The following is a 14,622-nucleotide window of genomic DNA, read 5'->3' as shown; positions in this document are numbered from 1 at the left end:
TGATTGGTGATCTTTTCAAGCCAACACATTTCGGGTGAAAACATTATTACGTACTTATGTGTCATGTTGAAATTAGTATAACTTCCAAAAATTCAAGAAAAAAAAAAAAAAGTGATCACGTCATCCTCAATTAAATCCTAACATTTATGTGTTTTAAAATGGTGGACCCTTAATTCATGTCAATTTAATTCAAGGGAGATAAGTCAGTTTGTCATACTGAATTGGTCGCACAATTCTTCCACATTAAAATATCCAATAAAATGTTATAATTTAATAAATTCTATTTTTACTTGTAATTATTTTTCTAATGGATCATTTTTCATAATTTATGGAATTTAGACTGATTTTGACATGACAAGTAAGTACATAATTTTTTCATCTGAAATGTTTTTTAAAAGATCACCAATGCACCCAGTTTTGTGTATTGATCATGCTGTTCTATGCTACTGGTCATTTAAATGGTATAATTGAGAAGTGTGATTGGAAATATTCGATATTTGAGAGATTTTTAAAGTAAATTAAGTTAAATATATTTGAAAATACGCTCTCTTAGCAGACATTTTAATTACCTCCCTTTGGTTTGTTTTATACATACCAGATTTTTCAACAAAACATCTTTAATTTAAGATAGCATCGATTTTGTAGGAAAAAACTATAAATAACAAATAAACAGTAGTGCAGGGACTGATGAGTTCTGAGGAAGATTCAATCGTTACAATACAGGAAGATGTGTGCAGAACAGAAGACTTTGTATGTTCATGTTGAAATGATTAGATGAGAATGCTTGGGTTAGATGTAGAACAGTTGAGGTAGCAGGGTCAGTTGGTTGGGAAAGGCTAAGAAAAACGTGAGGAAATGATAAGAATGGATTTGAGAGAAAGAAGGTCTTTATTAGACCTGGCCAGAGATAGGTAAGTTTGGAAGTCAATTTTAAAAGTTGTTCAACACATGCTAGTAGGTAAAATGGATATTAAACCAAATATGATGATGATCTTTATTGTATGTTGAGGGCTGTTGGACCGTCTGTATGAAGGGCAATAATGGTATTTGTCTGGGAGTTTTTGAAATTCACTTTGGTTGATAAGTTGGGTTTTTTTGTTTTGTTTTTTTTTTAAACTTGTGGGGAAATGAACCTGGCAACATCTTGTTTATTGTAAATGGCAAAAAAAAAAAAAAACAAAATAAAAAAACAAAGGCCACTTACAATTTTAATAATCTCATTTATTTTTTTATGGCGAATAAATATAATTTTTAAAAAATTGTTTTAAATTATCTATCTACCTCCATAATCTAGTTGACAAGAGACACACCTCTGCAGAAACTCTCACCAACTGAAAAAAAAGCCGACAGGAATTTCTTCCTTTTATTTGTTTCCTTGCGACTGTCTCAAACACGTGTTGGTTCTGAGTGTTTAAATGTAACGACACCATTGAACAAGATAGAGTACTTAGGATACTCCTTAACCCTTTATGACTTGGTTGAACTTATTCGTTCAATCATAAATAAATGAATATAAAGGCATAAGTAAAGTAAGAATTAATTCAAACACGCCTTGTACGTATTAGTTCAGTATCTGGGTAGATGCCAGATACCTCCAGATTGCAACTGTCCGTTGCTTACATTCAGTATGCTGCCATCTGTCTCAGAGAGTGGAGGATTTTGTTTGTTGTCATAAACACTTTTTTCAAGCACTATGGATTATAATCAACGTAAGTTTATGAAATTCCAAAATTCTCAGTGGTAGTTTAACTATTGAACTTCATAATTTTTCCAGTTTAAGGACAATCATAGTAATCATAATTATGACTAAGACAACAGCATATTTTTTTCATTGTTTTGATTCTCGAGTGTGTATCCGTTGATATCTTATATGCTTTTATATAGAGTGATGTGGTTCTCAGGTGATTAACTGTGTCTAACATATACTCTAAGAGTCATGACAACGAAAAGAATATGCTGTTGTCATAGTTTAAAGGATTATGATTAGGGCTAACTAAAATTGACAATAAATATCTTTTAATCGTCTACATCATAATTCAGGTCATAAAGGGTCAAAATGTATAAAACGATAATCCCTGTGTCTTGTTTGCCGGTGAATAAAAGGGAGAAAAAATATTTAAAAAATTGTTTTTAAAATAAAAAGGTAAACAAACAAAAACAGTTGAGAAAATATGAACTTTATTTGTTCTTTTCGAATTAATATTTTATGTATTTTATTTTCACATGTAAAACTTACACAGCTATACCTAGCCAGCCTTGCCTCTGGGATGCAGTGATATCATTTTAGTTTTTAATTTTGTTTCCCTGCAAAAATTTTAAAATTGGGCAAAGAAATAAAATTTAATTATAAGGGAGATAACTCTTTAAATGTTTTCTAATATATTGTTTAGGCTAGACAAAGTAATATTCTAAAAATAAATCGCAAAAATATTACATTGACAATAACATGGTATAACAATAACCAATAAAAATTGGCTTATCAGAATCAAAGTTTGATTAATCAACTTAAATGCTGTTTAGGTCTGACTTGGAAAATCGAATTTGATAATTTTATAGAGAAATTTCGTTCTATATTCATATTCAGTTAAAGTTAGGGGTATATATTTTTTTCTTTTCATCAAATGTAACATCTAATCTATTATATAAAGGGCAATTGTCTGTGTGTCCAGCTAAAAGTTAGAAATACACAAGAGATATCCAGCAAAACTGATATTGCTTCAGACAGAATGTGGATATATATATATTTTTATAACATTCATTCTTTTTGGATAAAAAACGTGTGTGCAAATAAGTACATAGATACTGAGCAAAATTATTTATTCCAACGAAAAAAAAAAAAAAGAAAAATTTTTCAGTTGAATTATTTTGCAAACATCTCCGAGATTTTATCTGGGAGAGGCATTTGTGGCTGCGGTCGTTGTGTGAAGAAAGACTCAATTTCTTCCACCGTTCGAGGCACGTCTGTCATCAGTTCGGCTCCAGTCGCAGTTACGATAATGTCGTCTTCTATTCTCACCTGAATTAAAAAAAAAAAAAGTGAAAATGTTTTTGTTCCTAAATTCTTTGAATGCAGTTTTATTTTTTGATGTTGCATTAAATATGCAACAAAAAAATATTTGGTTGTTATTTAGTATTCAACCTAATTAAAAAAAATCTTTAATGTATGTACCAATCAAAGAACGAGGAACGAGTCATATTCTAAAAATCATGTAAATTGATCATGTACTTTCATATTTAACTAAGAAAATCATATTTTATCAGTAAGTAAAAAGGGACTGTCACACATCATTGTCTTAAAAAAAACAAAAAACAAGGGCAGATAAGTTCACAATAATTCAAACTTGCGAGATCAGCCTTGTAATACTTTTCATTATAAATTGTTTAAAAACGATTTTCTTTATAACTATAAACTACCTGATCAATTTACGTGATTTTTGGAATATGACATTTTTGTTACATCATAAAGATTTTTCCATAGTTATATATTTTTTTAATTAGGTTGAATTCTAAATAAGAAACATTTTTAATAGTTAATCAGGGTTAATGTGGCACAATGAGGAATTGTCTGGAACATTTAAAGATTTCTAATTAATTGATTGAGTTTAATTAGATTAGAAAATAAATCCAATTCAAATGATTTCAGAAATTGGCATTCAAAATATTCTTTTCATTATGAATTTAATTTAAAACATCTTTTACACTGGGATGACAGTGAATGCTACAGCTTCAACTCGATTGATTAAAAGGTCACGTTAAAATGTCTTCTCGAGTTAACGATGACAGCTGAAAATAAAGAACTCAAAATTGAATTGTTTGTATTTCTTGGATGAAAATCAGAAATGGATGAAAATCAGAATTGATTTTGACAAGTGTCAACGATTAAATTTCCATGATGATTTTTTCCAAAAAAATAATTTTATGACAACAATTTTATGTTGAAGATTTGGAAAGGTCATTATCAGGCGATTGCAAAAACATATACATACATTCAATATTTGATAAATGTAATTACCCGTAAACTGATGCTAAAGCATGCAAACTCTTAAGACCCAGCTCCATATTAGGGGCCTATCTTTAAGGCCCGCCCTTTTGGTAAAAACAAGGTTTTTCATTGGCTGACCAATAAAAACAGGCAGAAAAATGCAAAGCAAATTGTGATTCGTAAGCGAATCACAAACCTTAACACAAGTGAAAGTTCCCAATAAAAGAGCTAACACTTGGAGAATTTGGCAGAGAACTGTTAATTGGCTTAAACAGATGGACAGACTGAGAAAATGACTGAGTTAGCAACAAATCAAAGACACAGAAGTTAAAAAGACTAAAGAATTTTTTTTCAAATTCAACCTCTTCTCAGAGACAAGAAAAGTTTCAAACCATAACTTTCCACCAATCAGATTCCTCAATGTGTCTTTTCTCCCCAACAACAACAAAAAAACAAAAAAACAAATGTTATATATTGAAGGGGACAGCTCCCAGTATTTAGAAAAATTAAGTAATTAGGATCGAAAATATTTATTAAAGAAGAATGATGGAATCGAACTTAGTGATCAAAAGTTTAAAAAAATACATAAGCAGGGTTTTTTAACGTTCGTTTTTCTGGTTTTTTTTTTACTTCGCTTATTCTTAGGTTTTCATTACCCCCCCCCCCCCGAAAAACACCCGGGCATCGCTGGGTACCCCCTGCTAGTCTATAATATAAATCTCACCTGTCTGTTTAAATGTATGTTTGTATGTCTCGCAAAAACTTTCAACAGAGGCGACGGATTTTCATAGGATTGGTATCCTTTTAAAGCTCGACCCTTTGGATGACAAATATCGAAAAATTAGCTAAAAAAATTCATTACTTCACCCCCAACTAGACACTTTTCTACAGGGAGGGAGGGGTCGATATTTTCGAAAGTCATCCTTTCTTTTCAATTGTCTAGGCTTAATTTAAACCTACGTCACTTCCGGTTTGGCGATGGGCGCAACAGCAAAGACGTCATGATATTTTCTTCCTTCGCGGTACGGGTTTGAGCCTGCCTGCTTACTACCACTTTTTTTTTTTTTTTCAACACACACCTCCAAAAATCCAGACAACGCCAGGCACCCAGGCTAGTCTGGAAATAAATGTCATCATATTGTTTGTAAGCGTTTGAATTCGTCATCATTTCAACCGCAAGGTAATGTGTGCCTTCTGTCATTCTATAACGTCACGCTTTCTCCTCATCTAAAAACATTACATTAGTATATGGAGCAAGATATGCATCACCGTAATTGAAATCAACTTAAATGAAAAAAGAATACATTACCACAACATATAATTTTTTTTAAGTGGTCACTCTTTATCAAGGTTCAAAGGTCACTCAAGGACAAGACTTAATGGTTTCTATCATTAGGACGAAGGTGATTGATTGAATGTATCTCTCCCCCATTACACATCTCTTCACATCTCTCTCAGCCTCCTATTATAACTTCATCCTATTATAAATGTGAATTCCTCAAGTAATTGTACCATATATGACGCCTCGTTCTCCATTATGTGTATCTCCGTTATGAATCCCCTGTTATGCTACAATAACTTTTACTTTTTTTAATTGTTATCGTACCGGTGAGTTTTCTAAGGATGTCATGTGATTTTCTAAGAATGTCATTGATGAAGATCAAGAAGAGTGTTGGTTTTCTTGTTTTTGGGTTGCCAACAGAACTCAACTCCTATCTAAATTCCTGATATAGCTAAATCCACACCAAAGTCCCACAGATCTTCAAACACAGCATGGACGTGGAATTATCAACGGAGCAACAAATAAGAATGCATATGATCCTTATGAACTTGGACTATATTCAGTGCCAATCACGTAGAATACCACACTTAATTTTTGTTTCATTCACCCCTCCACTTGTACTTGATTTTTTTGTTTTAATCAATCTCATGGCAGAAAATATTTAGATTTTTGGAACGATAATTCAATGAAGAGAAATATTTCTTGTGGAGGCCTCCAAAGCACTGAGCTGATCATATCTGCAGTAATGTAAAGCTTCTTATGCTAACAGCAGACAGATTGGCAATATAGCTGACTACAACATGGTCATTTTCAAGTCTAATCTTCAATTCATCATTACTAAGCCTCAAGATGGTGTCTCACCATCCACCTGACAAACTATCCTTAAGTAGCTTTTGGTCCTGATAAACCATTGTCTATATTGCATGCAATCATGCTGATTATTTATTTAATTATATTGGTTGAAACAAAAGATTTTTGAATAAAGTAAAAGATTTACCAATAAAAAATCAGTTATGCAATAAAATCTATGAAACATCACGAAATATTGAAATTTAAATCTCAAACAGTTTAATAACGGAATAGAAATTGTACAGAAATATTAATATTTTTCTTAAATATTAGAAATAACTTTGAAATTTCTTTGACATAATATTGCTCAATAAAATAAAATAAAATAAAAAGGTATCTTTGTGCATGTCTTATTTTTTATGAATAATTAAAACGTTTTCTTTTATTTAAAATAATAAAAGTAGTTTTTTTATGACATCTCTTCATATTACCAATGCTTTGAAAAAGAAAATAAATTTGAGGACAAACATTTTTGGATAGGACAGAAGAACACACCTAAGTGAAATGTATTGTCTAAGAAGGATTTAATTATATTTAGTATACATCCAGTTATACCGTATGATTTAATTTTCTTTAACAGCCATTCGTGCCAGATTTTGTCAAAGGCCTTCATTAATAAAATGTATCAAGGGCTACAGCCCTGGCTTTGCCTGCCTTATTTTTGATTTGTGAAACATTTTAAGTCTCACAAATCTTATTCTTCGTCCACTGGATGGCGGTCTGGATAAATGGACGGGGGTTTCGGGCGTTCTGTGAGCGGATGTCTTTCTCGAGAATTGGCTTCAATCTATATATATTATTCCTTAATTGGAATTCATTTTTGAGATGAGCATTATATATATTAATTTATTTTTATTTCAGACTATTATTCTCATCTTCGTCAGGTGGTAACCGCGGCGGATAGGAACTTTGAATCTCCTAACTGCCATCACTGCCATCCATAGTTGGCCAAAATGTGGTGAGACGACAACAACTACAGATGGCAGTGATGGCTGAGAATGCAGTTAGGAGATTCGAAGTTCCTATCCATCGCGGTTACCACCTGACGAAGGCCAGAGGAATAGTTGGCCGAAACGTTGTGAAGAAAACATACCAATAAAAGATGAAAAACAACAACTAATAAAGATGAGAATAATAGTCCGAAATAAAAATAAATTAATATAGCTTCAATCTGTCTCTTCCGATCCGAGTATGTGCTCTTATACTAAGGTCACGGGTTGGGGTCTGGTGATCTGCTGAACCAACCAAAATTCAACACGTCAAGAGGGGAATCCGCAGCCATTTTGCGTGTGTTTTCGATATTTTCATTCTTTAATGTCTTGATTAAACTGTACAAGTACTGAAATAATTACTTACACCGCCTGAACCACGATATTGGTCGATAACTTCAGGGACGAAAAAGTGTGATCGTTCTGGATCAGCTAGAGCTTCGTCAAGGAGCTGGAAAAAAAAAAAAAAAATATATATATATATATATATATATATATAAAAACAAAAAGTATAACATTTGATAAAACAGTATTATTTGACAATTGGATGTGTGGCTAAAGTAGGGAAAGATTGGGGAGTGGTGGCGACAAACTTATTTGTAGTGTACGTCTTACTTGCATCTCTTTCTCTTCCTGACTGCCTGACCTTTTGCTAAAACCATTTGTTTTTATAAGGATTCTATAACTCCAAATCGATTGTTCCTTTGTCTAGCATTGACATTTAGAGTTTACGTCAGAGGTCAGAATCTGGGTCACTTTTTCGTTTTTTCTTTTTGGTGATTCCAGAGTTTTGTTATTCAATTCTCATTCTTGTTTATTCCAGCATATGCCCGGTTCCATTATTACCACAATTATAAATAAGCACCAAAATATTTTCTTTAAATGAGTGAATTAATTAAAAAATGTTTTCTGTACGTAACAAGAGATATTCTTTATAAGAAAAGATAAATGTTTATGTTATTCTTTTGATTGTTGATAATTGTTATCACCTGTAGTAACGATTGCACTAAGAACCTCTATCTCTACTTTATGTGTGTGAGCGTGAGTTCGTTCCCTATGGACTAGAAAACAGCTGAGTCGATTTTTATGAAGTTTCATACAAACGTATTTTATGTTCCTGGCAGTGTTCTTAGATAGGTTTTGTATCAGAATGTCTTTGTAGTGATAATCAAAATAATGAAAGAAGGGACAGACAATTTTGACCAAAGTTAACACCTTACACAGCCTAACCTCACAAGTGCATTTCATAAGTTTTATTACCACACAAGCCAAAAGGCCCGACATATACAATCAATGGTAGGTTCTTTGATATGACAGGGGCACGTTCGAAATGAATGTTTTTGTTTTAGAACACAATTGAACCATGATACTTGACTTTTGCATTTTAAACTTTTATTCAAGTCATTCAAGCCATCTATATATATAAAAGCGAAAATGTGTGTATGTATGTTCACTTTTTGTGTATGTCCAGGAAAGGCTTTTTTCCGAGAAGCGGTTAGTTGGCTCACAACTTAAAACTTTTTATATCACATATAAATCATAATATCTACGAGTTAACGGAGGTCGCCTGTCTATTTAATTTGCTCGACTTTGAAAAGATAAATATTCAATATTTTTCGCTTACCGCATGTGGATTAGGCTTTTTTGTATAATAAAAGCGACACTAATTCTGGTGGTATTTTTTTCCAGTCGTGATCGACGGAAATGTCCGAAAGCAATCAGATTTGATCAATGTGGAAATTTTCCTTATACCAGACAATTGCTATTCAATTTGGACAATCCCCTCGTTATGGAGAGTTGGTCCCCGCCCCCAAACATCTTGGGAAAATAAAAATAAAAAAGCGTTCCCGCAGTAAATAAAATACTACCTCGCAGTCAAAGTTGACCTCATTAAGTCATTAAAATGTGCACCTGCCAATTCTAAATAATTAAATAAATTCAAACATGTTTCCGTCAGTATTTCATGATGGCCCAGTGGTTAATGTCGCACGTTTTTTTTTCACACTTTAATTTCCAACTTTGCCTCAAGGGTTCGGGTTCAATCCTCATACTTACCTACCAAAACTTTTTTTTTTATTTTAACCCCCACCACACTCCAACACAAAAACCTGGGTGTTTTGATTTACCCAAAACCACACACCGCCAAACACCCGGGCAAAGCTGGGTACCCCCCCCCCCCCCGCTAGTTGTATATAAAATATAATTTTATAAAATCAACAGTTGATTCTCTACAGTGCAATGTAGACTACAATATATTGTGAACTAAGAGGCATGCGAAGATACACCTGAACAAGCTCAGAGATTACACCGACTGAAACATTGGAACTTCTGCAGAATATAGATTGTGTAAAGTTATTATTTAGAAACCCTTTTTAACACGAAGAGGAGGGTCTGTTTTTTTGTTTTTTTTAACTATTCTGTACTTTCACCTTACAGTTTAATAAACAAAAGATACAATGAAAAATAGAACTTTAAAATCCTTCATAAAAAATTGCAGCTCTTAAACTGCACAAGTACCAAGGTCAAAACCAATCTGAGAATAATCGTCCGAAAAATCTAAAATAAATTCTTCAGACAACAGCAAATTAATTGACAAAAAAAAGAGATTCTTCACATGAAGGAAATAAAAATGGATGCTTTTGGATAATTCCTCAAACTCCATTTTACTAAGAGATCCATTCATTTTTCTCATACAAGAATTTGCGGCGCTAAAACCAACACAAAACATTTAACATTACGAAAACATTAATAACAAAAAAGAAGTTGATATTTGGGTATGACGATAAATGCTTTGAAAAAGTCACTTTTGATTAATTACAAAAATCCCCAGAAAAACTCACTTCTGATTAATTTAAAAAATTTCCTGGAAAAGTCACTTTTGATTAGTTACAAAAATATCCTGGAAAAGTTACTTCTGATTAATAATTGTATTAGTTAATTAATAAGAACTTACTTTTCCAGGGTATTTTCGTAATTAATCAGAAATGACTTTTCCATGACATTTTTCATCAAGCCTAAATGTCAGCTTCTTTTTTGTTATTAATATTTTTGTAATGTTAAATTTTTTTGTGTTGGGTTTTAGGATTCCAAATTCTCGTATGAAAAAAATGATCTCTTAGTAAAATGGAGTTATCACCCTCAGACCAGTGATGAATTATGCAAAAGCGTCAATTAATGTTCATACAGAATTAAAAAATGTTTGTTTTTACCTTTTCATTGAAATAGATTCCAGGTTCAATGGTGAGAACCATTCCAGCCATTAGCGTACGATTTGTACGAAGTGAACGGAGACCAGCTTCACTTGATCGAACACCTCCCTGAAAGACAAAATATTTTAATAAACAGTGACAGGTACAAAATATTTTAAATAGTCAAGTCTGAGAAGAATATTGTAGCTTGCTTGCATCATTATGAAAAAGAGTTGTGTTTGAAGGCTATGTCAATGCAGTTTGTGGGAAACACCATGGACACGAGTTAGCATATAAAAAATAATGACAATGTGAGAAAGAATTTTCAATAAAAGTCGGTTTAGTTTAGTCGACTTACTAAAAACACACTCGGTTACTACACCATCTGTGACCCACGCTGGGTCAAAATTTGTTTACATATTACTATCAGGATTACCCGACGCTGCCCGAGATTGAATGAGGATCCTTACTGCATATTTTTTAACAATGCTCATAACACCATATCACTTTGTTTTTATTATCTCCGTTCTCCTGTCACACCCTCTAACATATTCAGAAGACGTTGAAGTGTTGGAAAACTTTTTGAATTAGTGTCTTATAGATAAGGTTTGAAATTTATTACAATGAAATACATGTATTTGAAGTTTTGAGGAGGGTTTCTGTCACTATAGATCACTTAGACGTGAGGGTCACATAAATATTGGGCACAGAGGATAATGTAGAGATTTAGGAACATATTTAATGTTTTAAGAGGGTTGGGCCATGACCTATATAAAGATGGCCTTTGCACTAAAGTCACATAATAAAGTCTGAAGATACCACCTTTTATTGTTTCGAATTGCAGAGGGAAATTACAAAAGTCTTCCTAAAGTGACTATTTTCTTTTCTTAAAGACAGCGAATAATTTTCCATTTGAACACATACAATTAAAAGAGAGAATTTTTTGATGGTAAAGTAAGAGATACTTATATTTTTTTAACAGTCTATTTATTATTAAAATTTGACATTTAAGAAACCAAAATTTATGGCATGTGCTTTTTATTATTTTACAATAAATATTTATAAGATAAATAAATATTTATTTTTCATGTAAATATTTGAATTAGTTTATTATTATTATTAGTAGTAGTAGTATTATCAGTATTATTATTATTATTATTATGGGGAATTATTTTTTCTTTTAACTGTATTAATTTTAAATTCTACATTTTGTAAGCATCTTTTAATTTTTATTTTGTAAACATCAAAAAGTCAAAAAGTTGATAATTGCAAAATTTTTACAGGTTTTTAGCTTATACTAACATGATTTCTGTTGTGGCACGGATATGGATATGAGTTAGAAAGTTAAATTATATTGAAATGAAACAGAATATATAAAAAAGCAACAATCGTAGCACGTACCGTCAAGATGGCGTACTACAAAGTACACGGACTATTCTAAGATCTGTACCTCTAAGTTTATTTAGTTCGTCTCTTGTGCATGGGCGAGTCCCCACAATAATTACATTTGTGGACGTCTTCCTAATTTTTTTCTTTTTATAAAAGTCGATCTTCCCTCGAATTTTATAAATTATGTTTATAAATATTATAGAAAAAAGGCATTTAATTTCTCACACCAGTAATTATCTGTGATTGTTCGATAACAATAACCAATGGAATCTGAGTGACAGCAAGTCTCCCTAGATTTCCAGAACTTTCTGTTTCTTTCAAAAACAATTGTAAATGATTTTGCATTATCACGACAGCAGCTTAGCATTGATTTCTCACTCACGATGACCATTGTTCTTCTTGGGTTAAACGTTTTGTGAATGTCGTTTGACTAGTTATTGACCTTGAAATGGTATTCTTTAGCTCCTTACATCAAGTGGTTTCATGCCTTGTCCGGAGCAATTTCCATACAAAAATAAAATATTTTAACACATTGAATTTTTATATTTTTGTATTTTTATTTATTTTTTATTTGTTATTTTTATATTTTTTAATCTCTTCATGTTTGATCTTGTGATTAAAAAATTTATGATTTATCTTATGATTAAAAAATTTATGATTTATCTTATGATTAAAAAAAAAAACCTTTGACCATTTTTTAAAGCAATTATTATTTGGAACATTTTCGACTGGTTTAATAAAAATAATCTGTTTTCTAGGGAATGAATTTGGGGTGCGAAAATTACTCTCTATTTGAGATTATTAAGAAGGAGGGTGTTCTTTTGACAGTCGGCTGGTAGTTTCTTTCTCTCCTTATACCTAATTAGAATAATTTTCGATTTCTTTACTCCTATTAATTTTAAAACATACAAACTTATTTTATTAATAAATGTTAGAAAAACAGATACGCATTTTCCAATTTCTTTATTGTAAATATGTTGCTAACAAGTTGACGGGATGGAAAGCTGGAAAAAAAAGATGATTCTTTTTTAGGATCAGAAGGATAATTATAATTCTATACAGATTCCCGAGTCCAGCAAGAGACACCTGAAGAAAGTCGAAGGTTACATAGGCCAAAATGTGAAAATAACACTCAAGATAAAAACTATAGTCTGAGTAAATAGTACAAATACTAAAAGAGCAAATCCGTCGCGCGCATAATCAAATATTGCACCCAAGTCTGATATATATTGGCAATACTGATGTCTCAGTTTTCAATATAAAATAACTATAGAATATCTGGCATTATTTTCTCAACCATCACATATTTTTTATCGTATTATCAGTTTTTGTTTTACTGTGGTTAGACATTTTGTGAATGTCTTCTGGCTAGTTTTTTACCTTGTAATTTTAATCAGACGTAATATTATATTCACAAAAAATGTTTGGTAATAAATTTTAAAAAAATGGATTAAAGATAAAAAGTTTTCACTTTTTACAAAACTTTGCAATCAAAGAAGAACTCAATAAATCCAACAATCATTGTTATTTCAAAAGCAAAATTTACTTTGAGTCATTAGCAGCTCCGATCATACAAAAACAGTGACAACAAATTAAAAACCAACAAAAATAAAAATAACCGATTTAGACTCACATAATTATAGCCACCAACATCATGTGTATCAATGCCGAGAAAATGTCCGAGTCCGTGCGGCATAAAGACAGCACCCAGACGCACAACCATCATCTGGTCCACATCACCCTTGAGTAATCCGGCTGCCTTTAACTCTTCCAATTGAACTCGATCGGCTAATTTGTGCATATCAACCCAATTCACACCTAAAAATATAAAAAAGGGCAAAATAATCAAATTGCAAGATTTGTTGTGATTTTTAATTGAATAAAATTATCTTCTTTTATTATATAAAGGGCAAATGTCTGTGTGCGTGTGTTTGTATGTTTGCTAAAAACTTTTGTTATCTCAAACACAATGAAACAACACAGGTTTCTACAATTTATCGCCTTTAATAAATGAACTCATATTAAAAGAACAGAATTTAAATTTAGACGCACGTCAACTCACACCATAAAAAATATTAACTATCATAATTAATATTTATATAGTCAGTCAATAAATAACGAAACAAACATACACTCATTTCATTTCAATTACGCATCCACATTTGAATTATAACGGCCATATTTATTAAAAAAAAAAAAAAAAAAAAAACGCTATATGATGTTAAAACAAAAATGTCACACTCACTCCACAACGCTATGCATATTTTGAAATATCAACAACATTTTTTGTTCTGAAATAAAACAAAGTCATACTTTTCGCAACAAATATATTTTCAAATATTGGTATTTTATTTTCTTCAATTTAATCATCCTGATAAAACGTTAATGAACATTTAACTTGGCTTGTTCCTTTTTTTCTCTCCATCTTGTCGCAATATTATTTCCTTTATTCTCATCACATATATATATGTATGTATACACTTTTTATTTATTTTTACATAAACATTTAGCTACACGTTCATGAATATGTTTCAGTCAACTAGTTCTAAATGACTAGAGACTTTATTGATGTTACTTTTACAAAAGTCCTTAATGAAAATTGAAGCAAAATTCACAGGAGTCCTTGTCTGGAGAGCAGTTACATGATATTAAAAACAAAATAAATTAAAAGTTAAGTAATAGTGAAAAAGAAAACATAAGACGATAAAATGAGAAAACAAAAACATAAAAGCACAGAAATAAAACAGCATCTAATGAAGAGACGAAGGAGGAGGGAGAGAAAAGAGGGTAATGAAGGAGACAAAATTTTAAATGCATATCGCAGTGGAAGGGGACAAAATAGGTCAGCGACAGACTCATCATATAAACAGAGAATTCGATTGACCTTGGAGAAAATTCAGGGGCCGAGAAGAGTAATAAATTTATTTGATTATTTATTTGCAT

General features: G+C 31.5%; 1 protein-coding gene across 2 annotated transcripts in view; it reads right to left on the bottom strand.

The window, feature by feature from the left end:
• Positions 1-2,156: 2,156 nt before the first annotated feature.
• The window catches only part of LOC145259763 (xaa-Pro dipeptidase-like), a 64,777-nt gene continuing 52,311 nt past the window's right edge, over positions 2,157-14,622 (bottom strand). For both annotated transcript variants that reach the window (XM_080117501.1, XM_080117500.1), the window contains 4 exons: positions 13,313-13,497; positions 10,312-10,419; positions 7,470-7,553; positions 2,157-3,016 (listed from right to left, as the gene is read on the bottom strand). In XM_080117501.1, the coding sequence (XP_079973627.1) occupies positions 2,861-3,016; positions 7,470-7,553; positions 10,312-10,419; positions 13,313-13,497 (533 nt within the window). In that variant the 3' untranslated portion in view covers positions 2,157-2,860. The remainder of the gene's footprint in view (positions 3,017-7,469; positions 7,554-10,311; positions 10,420-13,312; positions 13,498-14,622) is intronic.

The sequence above is a fragment of the Euprymna scolopes genome, chromosome 35 (assembly GCF_053919585.1).
Source record: "Euprymna scolopes isolate OS-2025 chromosome 35, ASM5391958v1, whole genome shotgun sequence".
Taxonomy (NCBI): Eukaryota; Metazoa; Mollusca; class Cephalopoda; order Sepiida; family Sepiolidae; genus Euprymna; species Euprymna scolopes.
Note: the sequence above shows the minus strand (reverse complement) of the source record. Positions and strands in the feature narration are given on the sequence as shown.